The 13,880-nt window shown below is 44.2% G+C and overlaps 2 protein-coding genes across 2 annotated transcripts in view; both read left to right on the top strand.

Annotated features, from left to right (window-relative positions):
• Positions 1 to 10,849, top strand: part of etv6 (ETS variant transcription factor 6) — a 56,941-nt gene extending 46,092 nt beyond the window's left edge. The window contains exons 4-8 of the mRNA XM_061714754.1: positions 1,650 to 1,784; positions 6,490 to 7,077; positions 7,188 to 7,330; positions 10,135 to 10,235; positions 10,317 to 10,849. Of these exons, the coding sequence (XP_061570738.1) occupies positions 1,650 to 1,784; positions 6,490 to 7,077; positions 7,188 to 7,330; positions 10,135 to 10,235; positions 10,317 to 10,419 (1,070 nt within the window). The 3' untranslated portion in view covers positions 10,420 to 10,849. The remainder of the gene's footprint in view (positions 1 to 1,649; positions 1,785 to 6,489; positions 7,078 to 7,187; positions 7,331 to 10,134; positions 10,236 to 10,316) is intronic.
• Positions 10,850 to 13,419: 2,570 nt separating this feature from the next.
• The window catches only part of LOC133424207 (chemokine-like protein TAFA-2), a 101,031-nt gene continuing 100,570 nt past the window's right edge, over positions 13,420 to 13,880 (top strand). Inside the window, exon 1 of the mRNA XM_061714665.1 lies at positions 13,420 to 13,820. The gene's annotated coding sequence lies outside the window, so the exon portion shown is untranslated. The remainder of the gene's footprint in view (positions 13,821 to 13,880) is intronic.

Raw genomic sequence — 13,880 nt, forward strand, 5'->3', positions numbered from 1 at the left:
TTAATGGCAAGTGGTGCCGAGCTTTAGGGCTGAGTTTAAATGCTTTTATCTGGTGGGGAAACTTCCACTTGTCTTTGCATAAAGGAGAAAAATAAGTTTATGTTCTTCATGCACACCATCACGCCGCAAAGAGTCTCTTCCTGGTTTAAAGTAAATACAGCACGCATCATTGATGGTAATCAGGGAGTAAATGCTTCAGCTTGCTGCGGGAGACAAAGACGTGGGAGCTGAGGAGGATCATGTGGTGAGATGAGTCCAGAGTGGCGTGTGCATCAGTTCACCAGCTCTGACTGAAGTGATTCACCCTCATGCCTCGCCGTAGTGGCTTCTGTGGCGCCTGTTGGGGTAGGATCATGGTCTGGGGTTGCATCACTGGTCAGCTCGAGGTTGAAGAGCAGCGGTTGTCTTAAAGAAAAAAGCACGGACACATTTACAGATGAAAATAGCAGGATTCATCAGGCTCATTGTGGTTTAAGTAGGATGAGAATATCGCAGACTTCAACACCATCAATAATCTATGGAAGGGCTCGGCAACCTGCGGCTCTTCACCCTCATTGTAGCAGCTCCCTTTGGCCTTGAAAAGAAAAACGAACCGAACATAAATAAATGATATTTCTGAATTCATTTTTAGTGATATTATTAGTTTATTTTTTTTTGGGCAGTTATCTTGGAGTTTGAGTTGATGCCATCTAATTTTAAAATAATTATTTTTAATTTCTATATTTATTTTTAAAGCTGCTAAGCTGCAGCTAAATTTTTTATTTATATTAAAGTGAGGTCGTTTTTATTGTACTTTTACACAAATATACAGGACTGTCTCAGAAAATTAGAATATTGTGATTTTCTGTAATGCAATTACAAAAATAGAAATGTTTTTTGTTTTTTGTTTTTTTAATTGCATTACAGAAAATAAAGAACTTTATCACAATATTCTAATTTTCTGAGACAGTCCTGTAGACTGAAATAGGCCTACAGTTCAGAGTTTAATTTATTTCAAAGTACGCCTACAAATGCACACTGCACTTCTGTTGTTATATTTAGGGGTTGTAACAGCTAAAATAAATAAAAGATGAAAACATTTAAAATCTCTTGTTATTTCTTGCGGCTCCCGACATTATTTTTTGTAGAAGTGGGGGCAAAATGTCTCTTTTGATAATAAAGGTTGCAGACCCCTGATCTCTGGGATGTCCTGGAGGAGACGGTACAGAGATCTCCATGTCTCCCATCATCCAGATCCTGGTGATTCTGGACAGAAATAAAGGTTTTGGCATGGCAACAACATAATTACAAATGTGTGTAAGCACTGAAGCTGCAGGTGGTGATAAGTGGAGTATATGACTTTTATGATGCAGGCCTCCTGTGTCCTCGCTGGGGCGTCGGGTTGGGTGTTGAAAGTCTGGGAAATGTTTTTCCGAGTAACAAACCAACGTCAGTTTGGGAGGCCGCCTCGTTCACTTACTCTTCCATTATTGCTCAAGCTCCCCCGAGCTTGAGCAATAATGGGAGCGCTAATGAGAGCAGATCCATAGAGAAGGAGGAACGGGAACCGTGTATGCCGGGGGTGACGCCATCACTCGTTTCCCATTTCACGCAGGCGTTGGGTGTCGCCAGGAGCCGTGTGGTAACCTCTAACCTTTGCTTCTCTGCAGGGGACGTCCTCTACGAGCTGCTGCAGCAGATCCTGAAGCAGAGGAAGTCCCACGTGCTTTGCTCCACTGCTTACTTTCCTGGGAACTCCTTCCACTCCCAGAGCGAGGGCCCCGTGCAGCCCCTGAAGCTGGAAGGTCAGTCCTCCAAACACTGTTTCCTCATCACACACAAGCACATGGTTCATTCTCAGCCTTAAACTACAGATTTAACCATTAAACTTGTTATTTAACCATTAAAGCTTCAAAATGTGTTCATATTAGAAGATTTCTCATGTTACCTTCATAGTCCATCCTCAACCTTTTTGGGTCCTGGACCCCCTGGACATTTGTGATCAACTCTGCTACGTCCGGAACAAACAGCCTGTTTTTTAATATGAGCCGTCATTGTCTACTTCTTTTTTTTTTCTTTGTGTTACTGTTTTTATCGTCTTCTTTGTTTTTTTAACCCTTGTACTGTCTTTGTGTCAAAATGACCTGATTCTCCTGTTCCTTCTTTCATCCTGCTCTCTCCTTCCTTCTCCCTTCCTTCCTTCCTTCCTTCCTTCCTTCTTTCCTCCCTTCTTTTCTCCCTTCCTTCCTTCCTTCCTTCCTTCCTTCCTTCCTTCCTTCCTTCCTTCCTCCTTTTCTCCCTTCCTTCCTTCTATCCTCCCTTCCTTCCTTCTTTCCTCCCTTCCTTCCTTCTTTTCTCCCTTCCTTCCTTCTTTTCTTTCTTCCTTCCTTCATTCTTTTCTCCCTTCCTTCCTTTTCTTCCTTCTTTCATCCCTTCTTTCCTTCCTTCCTTTCTTCCTTCCTTCCTTCCTTCTTTTTAGCCCTTCCTTCTTTCCTTCTTTTCTCCCTTCCTTCCTTCTTTTCTTTCTCTCTTCCTCCCTTTCTTCCTTCTTTTCTCCCTTCCTTCCTTCCTTCTTTTCTTTCTCTCTTCCTCCCTTTCTTCCTTCTTTTCTTCCTTCCTTCCTTCTTTCCTCCCTTCTTCTCTTCCTCCTTCCTTGACCCGATACAGCACAAGGGTTAACATTATTGCAATTTAAAAGCGCTAACTGGAACTTTGCAAGTTAATGAGCGTTCCCCCAACAGCTTCCTGCTAATATTTCACAATAAAAGCATTTTAATGAAATGGGGCAGGCTCATAATTTTAAAAGGCTGCAGATTGTGTTACGTTTGTATCAACGGTGTAATTCAGTAACTTCAACAATGCAAACAGGTGCAAGATTTCTTGTTAAAATACAACGAATTACACTTGTAAAAAGTAAAAGAAGGTCATGTTACCTTCTGTAGTTTAGGTAGATAAAGGTCTCGGTCACATTTGAGTAAAGTAATAATCAATTTCTATAAATCTCAGAAGATCTTTTTTTTTTAAATATATATATATTAAATATATATATTTTATATATTTTGGTTGAGAATCACTGCTCTACGGTTTACCTGATTATTCTTATCCAGGGTTGTGTTGGAGCCCCAGCTCTCTGGGTCAAAGCCTGGACAGCTCACACGTCCATCGCAGGTCGTCATAGTTTCGCTCAAATTAAATTTCAAATTCCACAACAGGATTCTAAGACTCTCCGTCAGCGACCGGTCCATTAGCTCCACGTGACCAGAGTTGCTTCAACAACGTAAAAGGACAAATGATCGCTACATATAGAGCCCCACTTGTCTCATAAAGAGATTTATGCTGTAATATTATTGGTATGCCATCTACATTTAATAGAAATTAAAACAATTATGATTGTTTTTTTAACGAATAGCGAATGAGCTACGTTTCCTTCTGAGGTAGGTTCTTTAAAACTAACCCTGTATAATTGGTTCTGTCTTTTTATAGTTCCTGTTGAGGTGTTTTAAACGGCTCCAATGTAGCGAAGGGGAAGCTAAGTTGCTACTTATGCTCACATAAGTAGACACATATATTATAATTGATTAGTATCACAGCATCATGAGTACAATAATAAGAATATAAGTACACAGCTGGGACTACATGATGGTAATCTTCTCTAGTTATGTTAACTTGTTAGAGGAAAGCTGCTTTATTTAAAATTTAATGAAGTAAAAACTAAACTTAAGTTTGATTTCACATCATCGTTGTAAAGGACCTTGCAACCTTTATTTCTGGTCCCGCGTTAATAAATCAGACCTCATATACTCGTGCTTTTCATATGTTTTTTTTGTTTGTTTTCATGTTTTCTGTTTCCATTTTCCTTATTAACTCCTTTTGGAAAATGTAAAGCACCAAAACTTCTCCGTTTGATGCTTTAAATGAAGCCGAGACGATAAAAGCATGAAGTAATAATGTCCATGGGAGAAGAATATGATGGCTATTAGTATTATAGGATAAGTATCAATAGATGGAGAAGGAAAACAATCATAATCGGCATAATAGCATCTTTGGAATAATGTCGACCTTTCAGGTGTCATTTATGTGACTCGAACAAATGTATCAATCTTACAAATATCTTAGTCTGTAAAGTTTTCAGTGGAAAACAAAAAACCAAACTGCAGTGGATGATGAGGATTTATCTACTGATGTGAGAAGCTGGAGGGGACGGGGAGGAGCGGTTCCTCTGCAGGTTTGTCTGCTGCGTTTCAGGAAGTTGTGAGGAAAAGAATCCAAATACCTGAGTTACCTGTGATGTGGGAAATGCTGCAGGGCGACTAGTGGATGCAGCTGCAGGGCCGTGTTTGCAGTCAAACCGGCTCCACCAGGAAACGCAAACACAGACTGAAGGCAAAACGTTTCCGTGTTCAGAGAAACGCTCAGAGGACTTTTTTTGTTTCCTCTTCAAAGTTACAAAATCTGAGTCAAATCTGAACCACTTAAACATAAAACCTTTAATCATCAGCAACAGCGTCTGCGGCCGTCCTCGGATCCCGGTTTTCCAAGAAGTCTGAAACTTGGAGCGCTGAAAACTTTTCCACTTCCCACGAGTGGCAGGAGATCAGAGAGCAAGGAAGCTTGCTGCATGGCTGCAAAATATGAAAAGCATTTCGTGTCATTAAAACCTGGGTTAACATCCTGCCGGGAACTCTGGTTCCCTTTGTCATCGTGAAGCTTCCCGTCCTCGTGAGACGTGCTGGTGTGACAGATGTCACGGACTTCCCACTTCCTTCTCAGCAGAGGCCGAGGCCCGGGCAGATCCGGGCTCCTGTCCCAGCTCATATTCAGACACCAGTCAGCTCCAAGTCTCTCAGCAAAGTGTCTGTTGTTATTTCAGCAAAGGAAGCTGCAGTCGTGAATATGAGCGTACAGATCTCTGCAAATGTTAAAGTCTTTTCTGGCTCCAGTCTGGACACATTTGGCCTCAGAAGCAGCGTTTTCACACAAAAGTGGGGACTGTCATTCATCCAGTAGGCTAAATGACACTGCTAGAATGTGATGGACACATTTTTGACACAGCTCCCACGTAAACGCAGAGCAGAGGATGAAGCAGCACCAGATGTGCTTCCAAGGCCCAAAGTAGAATATGTGTCGTCATCTTTTCTGGGTCATATTTTCACCGGTGGGTCATGAGGACAGACCCCAGTGTGTTATCTGTCTCAAAGTGTTCGCTCCTGACAGCTTGGAGCTTGGAGCTTGGAGACAAATCATGCAGAGCACAAGGTTGACTTTTTCAGACTAGTTAGCAGCTTTTTGAGAAGCTGTGTAAAACAGCGGAGTATATATTGATCCATTCCAGACACGTCCACAACCTCACAAGTGACCATCATCCGCTAATGTGTCCATTTCCAAAAAGAAAGTCCTCTGTGGATTGAACTAATATTTTACAAAATACCCTGAAAACATGCAATAAAAGTACAATAATGCAATCAAATGAAAGACAGTATTTACACCTAATAAAACTAAACTAAAACAGGTTTCCACGGTGTGACTAATCCAGCAGCTCTGGAGACGAGTCATGGATTCTTTAGTCCGTCAGGGATGACTGGACCTGTTAGGTACTTTCTAACCGGGAAGCACGAAGCTGCAGGACTGAGAAGGAGCATCCTACTCACACTGGTCCAGCGGTTATGAAACATTATCATTATTACACGGGACGTAGCAGCAGCTGATTGGCTGATTGATCTGATCGTCTCCTGCTGAACCACTGAATGTGAAAGAACTTCTTGGTTTGGAGAATTTGACATTTTTATTAATAAATAATTCAAGTAAGAGCCGCTCAGTGGTGCAGATGGTTAACCCTTGTGCTGTCTTCAGTCAAGGAAGAAGGAAGAGAAGAAGGGAGGGAGGAAGGAAGGAAGGAAGGAAGGAAGGAAGGAAGGAAGGAAGGAAGGAAGGAAGGAAGGAAGGAAGGAAGGAAGGAAGGAAGGAAGGAAGGAAGGAAGGAAGGAAGGAAGGAAGGAAGGAAGGAAGGAAGGAAGGAAGGAAGGGAAAAAAGAAGGAAGGGAGGAAAGAAGGAAGGAAGGAAAGAAGGGAGAAAAGATAGAAGGAAGGAAGGAAAGAAGGGAAAAAAGAAGGAAGGGAGGAAAGAAGGAAGGAAGGGAAAAAGGAATGAAGGAAGGAAAGGAGAAAACAAGGAGAGAATGTACAAGGGGAGAAAAGAAGGAAGGATGCTCTCTCCTTCCTTCTTTTCTCCCCTCGTACATTCTTTCCTTGTTTTCCTTGTTGGAGGAAAGAAGGACAGGAGAATTAGGTAATTTTGACCCTACAGTACAGTACAGAGACTACAGTCCTCAGTATAAGGTCGCAGGTTTGAATCCTGGCCTGCGTACGTTTGCTGCATGTCATCCCCATTCTCTCTCTCTACCCCCTTCCTGTCTGCAACTTGAATAAAGGGCCACTAGAGCCCCAAAAAAATCTTTAAAATAATAATTGAATTTTACGTGTAAATGTGTCGTTGTGTCGTTGTCTCCTCAGAGACGGTACGGCGGGCCCCTCGTGGAACAGAGTCGGCCCCCCAGCACCCCCCCACCATCGAGCTGCGGCACCGCTCCCGCTCCCCCCACAACCCGGGCCCGCGGCGCTCCCCCCCGGAGCCGCACCACCCCCGGGGCCCCGGCGACGACCCGCTCCAGGCCTTCTCCCAGCTGCCCGACAGCAACCACCACCTGCCGGAGGACATGTACCCGCTGTCGGTGTCTCCCTCGGCCCCCAACGGCCGCTGCAACACGCCCCGGGAGGCCCCGTGCCCGGGCAGCCCGGGGGGCCCGGGGGGCCAGGAGGCCGGCCCTCCTCGCGTCATCCAGCTCATCCCCAGCACCATCATGAACCCTTTGCTGCTGAGCCCCAACAGAAGCGCGGGCGGCGCGGCGCTGGACTTCCGGCACGGCCGCGGTGGCCTCCCGCAGGAGAACGGGCGGGAAACGAAGGTGCACGTCCACGCCCACGCCCACGCGCTGGTCCAGCAGCAGCTGCTGCAGCAGCAGGAGGAGGCGCTCTACAGGAACCACGTCATCATGCCCGTCTCGCCCCCGGGGGAGCAGATGCCCATCGGGCGGATAGCAGGTAACTCCGTTCGGCGTTAGTCTCTGTCCGTCAGAGCTGCTCTGACAGCAGCTCGGTGTCAGACGTCCTCCGCCTCGGCTCACAGGTGTTCTCCTCCCCTCTCCCCCCAGACTGCAGGCTGCTGTGGGACTACGTCTACCAGCTCCTGTCAGACAGCAGGTACGAGAACTACATCCGCTGGGAGGATCCCGAGAGCAAGATCTTCCGCATCACGGACCCCAACGGTCTGGCCAGGCTCTGGGGAAACCACAAGGTAAACGCACCCGGGGGTCCGGCGTTTCCTCTCTGAGGTTTATACCTCTGTGTTGGACCTTTTGGGAGTTAAATGTTGGTATTTCGTGTAAGCAGTTGGTTTTCCATCTCAAGGAACAGTAATCCCTGGTTTTTCGCGGGAGTTACGTTCCAAAAAGAACCTGTGATAGGTGAAATCCTTGAAGTAGTAACCTTTATTTTTTTTACAATTATTATATAAGGCTTCAAATTGGGGAGATCAGCACCGCACCACCGCGACCTGAGTAACTGGATTTAAATGGGAGAATCGGTGCAGAACGTTTTGTCGACATTATGGGTCTTGAAGAAAATTTGCAAACTTAAATTGAAAAATTATTATGAAAATAAGTACAGTAGGATAAATTGTGACTGGCGCGTATTTCACTGCTCTTCTGACTGCGCCACTGCATCCTGACTCGTCTAAAGCCCGCGGTGAAGGGGTGTTTTTTCCAGAGAAGAAAATAGTTATGGGTCATTGTTGTTGCTCTTTTTTCTTCTGGGCAAAAAGATTGTTCTAAACCGACATGCCACCATTGATTATATCTGAGACTGTAATGAACGATTCATCAAAGGCTCCCGTTCTTGAGCTGCTGCTGAAGCTCATTGGCCGTTCTCAGCATTGTTGCTAAGCAACCAATGTTATTGACACAGGAAGTGAAGAGACTGTTTAATCAATCAGAATGCAGAACACGATGCACAATGCAAATCCGTGGAAGGTGAACCGCGTTATAGCGAGGGATTACTGTACACAAAAGATGAAAATCCTGTTTTCTCTAGTTGAGTCTGTCAGACAGATGACTAGCTGATTGTGGTTGTAACTAGCGCTGAGTCGCGCTAACTAGATGTGCCGACTGCCGAGGTGAAGTCTGGCATTCAGAGATGTGTCCACAATAACGGGCCATGCAGGTGTTTTTCTCACTTTTCATTAGAGGGGTGAGAAATGCAAAGTAAACAGTAACGTTTGAACACACAAAAAAGGATGTTTTAGTCTTGTCTACAAATGATGAAACTTGACTTTATTCCTCTCCAAACGTGGATATTGAGTGTAACGGTGTAGCTGGAGGGTCCTCTGGTGGCTCAGCGGGTCCTCGTGTATCTGCAGCAGCTGAACTGACCAGAGAAGCTCTAGACACAGAGACGGTTGTGTGTTAGTGTCCAATCAGAATCAAGCATTGCCCCCCCCCCCCACCATAACCACTGAAATATCTGGTGAAGATCAAATGTAACAAGTTGTTTTGGGTGATTTTGATAGTTTTATTGGTCATTTTTATAATACCACAGTCACATTTTAACTTATTAATTAATAATTAATAACTAATTAATTCACAATAACCAGTTGGAGACCTATTAGTTTGACCATAAGGTATAATAATAATGTACATAAAAATACTGGGGGAAAGTGACTGCATTTATGATGTTACCATTGTCAGTTTCCATCGGTAGCAACTGTATCTACACACGTAAATGATGACGTCTCTACCAGCATAACCATTGGCATCTCCGTCAGGAGCCGCCGCTGTCTGGACATTTGTTTATTTACGTTCATCACTTGCCTTTAACATTACAAAACATTATTTAGTTCAACATTGAATTCAGAAATAATTAAAAACAGCGTTTTTATGTGAACTTAAGTCAGTTAAGGATGTTTTGTGTGATGTGGCAGAAGTTGATGCTGGGAGTTGATAAAGTGTCTCCATCTCCTCTGCTGCCCTCTAGTGGCAACAAGCTGCAGCTGCAGGTTGAGTGTTATGGGACTCAACAACTTTACAACTTTATATCAGTTCCTTTTATATCAGAAACTGAGCTTTAATGTTTAAGATGCTGGTCAAAGTGAAGAATTAACTTGTCTCCTATCTTTCAAGTTAACTTTAATTCTCAAAACCTTTTTTAATGGTGGCCAAACTGCTGCTGAAAGAGGAGGATGATAATGATTATTATTATTATTATTATTATTATTATTATTATTATTATTATTATAGATATATCTTATAATATTTATTTGGGTGACTGTCACGACTGTAATCCCAGATTCAACCTTCGGTCATCTAAGTGTGAAAGTGCATCATGAACGTTCGTTCGTTGAGGTTCACGGGATGTTGTGACGTCACAGACGCAGACGAGAGTGGACTTATCCAGCCGCTACCTCCACGGTGTGCTGACTTTGGTTGACCTCTGAATTGGGGGGAACAAAGCTTTAACACACAAGAGAAGGGCGGTGGTTTGAAACTGACTGCTCCCCTACAACCAGCACTTTGGAACAGCTGAAAAGATGGTTGTAAAGGTTTCATTTACGGTTTTACTGTGGCGTTAAACGAGTCAGACATTTTTAAGACCTTAGGAAATTGTTGACCTTTTGAAAAAAGGGCAGAATATGTCTTTAGATGTTTACAAATGTATAACCACGTGGTTAAAACAACACAAACAACCACAAAACATGCTTTCACTGACTGGCAAATATGTTGGCAAAAGAAGTTTCAAATGAATACGCCCATCGTTTCACTTCACGTGCGGAGCCTTCGGAGTGATAGTTGGAACTGGATCAAAAGATATTAAATCAACTGGCTTTCTGTTTGTTTATTGTTTCAATCAGGAAACTGATCAGGATACATGAAGATATATTTATTACTCAGTAAAACACCTGCTTACAGTAGCAACAGATAATTACCAGATGCTTTTCAGTTTATTTAGGAGCTTTTCCTGGTTCTTAAGTTTCCCCAAAAACAGAACTTGTGCCGATCAGAGACCTGTCGTTGTCACTGACGACGCTTGTGCTCTTCACCCCCACAGAACAGAACCAACATGACGTACGAGAAGATATCGAGAGCACTGAGACACTACTACAAGCTGAACATCATCAGGAAAGAGCCCGGACAAAGACTTCTGTTCAGGTACGTCCGCGTCACTCTGGCTCGGCATCGCAGCTCAAACAAAGTGAAACTCACCTTCTTTTCCCCCGCCGCCTCCACCAGGTTCATGAAAACCCCGGACGAGATCATGAACGGACAGACGGAGCGGCTGGAGCACCTGGAGTCGGACACAGACGATCAAATCTACATCAAGGAGGAGTGCTGAGGGGTCCGTGAACTACTCGCCACTACGGCAGCCGCCAATGCCTTTCAGATCCTTTCAGAGCATCTTAAAGAAGAAAACAAATCAATGTTGAATCCCCAACGCACAGACGTTTGCTCGTACCGGTCCTGAAGGGGAGGACGCCACACCTGATCTGTCTTAACATTGCCTTAGGATGATATTCCCCTGACCTACTGTAAAAAGTACCAAACAACACCTGGGATCCACCGACGGACACCGCGGAAAGGACTTGGAGTGTCTCTTTATAAATCTGTGCTGCAAAATCACTTTGTGCTTTTATGATTCGTTCTTTTGGGTTCTTTTATCTCCTCACATGCATTAGTTCTTGGATGTTTGCTGTTTGTACAAAGAAAAATTGGGTGTGTGTGCGTATGATAGGGCTGTTTCCACAGTGAATAAACCTTTTTGATCAGCTTGTTCTCTGAATCGCTTTTACTTTAACCTTGGTGTGAATGTAGGATTAAAAAAGATGATACTTTGACTGTAGGATTTAATAAGCTGTGTTGCACACAGTTGCAAAGCATTCGATTAAATAGCGTGTGTCAGCCTAATGCCAACAGAAGACATGAGGGTTGCAACGGTTTCGTGAGATGATAAGACCTTTTCCAAACCTGGAGTACAACATTCTGATTTGAAAAGGTTATTCACAAGTAAGGAGATGTGTGAAGATGGTTCGGAGTCTTCTCAGGTGAGGACGTCCGTCCAAATCTACCCCGAGCTCAGACTGCTGAGGTTCTCCGCACCTCACTGAGAACATGAGATGTTTGAGTCCAGTACGGTACGACCACAAGAAGACTGAACAAGTCCGGTTTGTTGGGTGGATTTCTGGGAGAAAACCTCATCCTTGTAATAGCAGCTTTTCAGGAGGAACAGCCCACTAAACCACCGCAGGGTGATGGTTTGAGATTGTTTGTGGTCGCGTGACGAAGGCCCACGGAGTTGACCGCAAACTTTAATCTAAGTTGTCGCCCCCACAGAACAAAAGGCCAGAGTTCAACAGCAAATCTGCATCCAAATGGCTGATAAATGCACAGATCAAGGTTTTGTGACAACCCAGGTGAAGTCTGGAGCTCCTAAGGAGGACTGTGGATGTTCAAAAATATAGATTAACCGAAGCCACGATGTGGGAGACTCCACCAGTCAAACAAACCACTGCCCCTAATTATGGTGAAGGATACATCTAGACTTGTATAGGTCCTAAGAATCCATCCATTTCCTATACCCGCTTTATCCTTTGCAGGCTCACGGGGGTCTGCTGGAGCCTATCCCAGCTATTTTCAGGCGAGAGGCAGGGGTTACACCCTGGACAGGTCACCTACACAAACAACCAGACATACACACTCACACCTACGGGCAATTTAGAATCATCAATTAACCTAGTATGCATGTTTTTGGACTGTGGGAGGAAGCCGGAGTACCCGGAGAGAACCCACACAAGCACGGGGAGAACATGCAAACTCCACACAGAAAGTCGAACCAGGAACCTTCTCTCTGTGAGGCAACAGTGCTAACCACCAAGCCACTGTGCTGTCCTAAGAAGTACCCACATTAAATTAATGTTCCTTTTTGCATCATTTTTGCTTAAAAAAAAAGGCTTAAAACATTGTGTGTTGCTGGAGTTTGTTATTAAGACGCATAGAAATTTTTTTTCACACAAAACAGGTTTCAAACAGGATTGTAGAGTATGTTTTTAACACGGTAAAGTTTGTCCCATGAAGTGTAATTCCCCTGACGGCCGCTTGATGGCAGTAGAGGGCAACTTTCCCCCGCCCGCTCCACCTGCAGCTCCAGCCGAGCGCTGACACACCTTCCCAATTTAACACTCACTCATAGGCTTTTACTGCCTTTTCTGCAATTATTGCCCATCCTATGGTCATGGAATTGTATTGAAATACCCCAACCTGTGGCTAATTACTTATTTATTTATATCCACCTAACTCCTCCAGCAGGTGAGAGTCAGCTGCGCCGTTTTCCTGCTCCATAATTAGTTTGGCTCATCAGAGAAAACGCAAAAATGACGTACTTTCCTCATCGTCGTATTCTCGTCAGAGATTAGTGGTTAAACCAGACCAGATATCAGAACCACTCAAGGTGACAAAACTTGCTTATGGTTTTTGAAAAGATCCATGTCTGTAGATGATATTCTGGTATGATAACCTTCCTGAGTGGCAGCTGGATCAGAGTTATCACCCACCCTTTTCAGAAAATTACATTTTAGATGCTTGTTTATAAAACTAAGCTGGTTCCTTATTTCATTGTGGTGTTTTTAATGTCCTGTATTTGCATGATAAAGACCCGTTTGTGACATTAGTGGCTGTTATAGTTTCAATTCAATTCAATTTTATTTATATAGCGTCTAATACAACAGAGTTGTCTCTGTTTCATAGGAGCCTAATGATGCTCTTCTAGTTTAAGGCTCACAATGACCTGCAACAACGATATAGTAGGGGTATATTATACATTTCCTGAATCCTTATGGTCCTGTGAGTATTCTAGTTTTTGTATTTTGTGTCTCTGTTGTTCCTAGGTGACACGGGGATATCATTTAGGCGAAAATGGTGTAAAAATGTGCATTGTTTCTAGTTTAAAGAGCTGCAGTGACCTCTATGTTGGCCAGAAAGATTCACATCTTAGCTTGAATGAAAGCTAAAAGGTCCCCTTTAAAATGATACCAAACACAATATAGTGAAACATTGACAGATATCCTGTGCATGAGTCTAAACCAGGATATGCACCAGCATAAAATGTAATTTCCTAAAGGGGGTGGGTGACTTCATGAGCTGATAACTATGATCCAGCTTCACTCAGTCAGGATTATCTTACCTAAATATCATCTACAAACATGGATAAGTAAGTTTTATCACCTGGAGTGGTATTGACCAGTGAAATTCTGGACTATTGGACTATTTCTGTCACGCAGCGTGCGTAGAACCGGCTGCGCGCCGGAGTGTGGGTAAAAGTTGGTGCGCTCGGAGCGCAGCGGCCACACTTGGACAGACAGTCGGGGAGAAACGAGCAAAGGGGGGGAAACCGGGGAGAAAAGAAAAATCACATACATGCATTTTTAGGAAGGTTGCCCTGTCTGGTGGGTGACGAGCACAGAGCAAGGAAGGCGCGCCCGCAGGACGCAGAACAGCTCGGTGGATGTGGATGCAGGAGAGACTCTCCTCCCTGGATGAGATGCTGCTCCGCCTGGACACGGATCATACTCTTGCATGATTCACTTGGAGGAAAAGAAGAAAGAAAAAAAGGGGGACACCACTGCTGCTTTTGAGATTGATTTGGGTTTTTTTTCCACACCTGGACACATCTGGACCCGCAGCTGGATTGTAGGATGGTTTAAAGCGGCGTGAATGTGCGGGAAGGGAGTGGGACACTGACAGGTAAGATGCGCCATCACCACCGGCGGACCCGCAGGGGCGACAGCATGTTTTTGGGAGCCC

Source organism: Cololabis saira, chromosome 23, assembly GCF_033807715.1.
Source record: "Cololabis saira isolate AMF1-May2022 chromosome 23, fColSai1.1, whole genome shotgun sequence".
NCBI classification, from domain to species: Eukaryota; Metazoa; Chordata; class Actinopteri; order Beloniformes; family Belonidae; genus Cololabis; species Cololabis saira.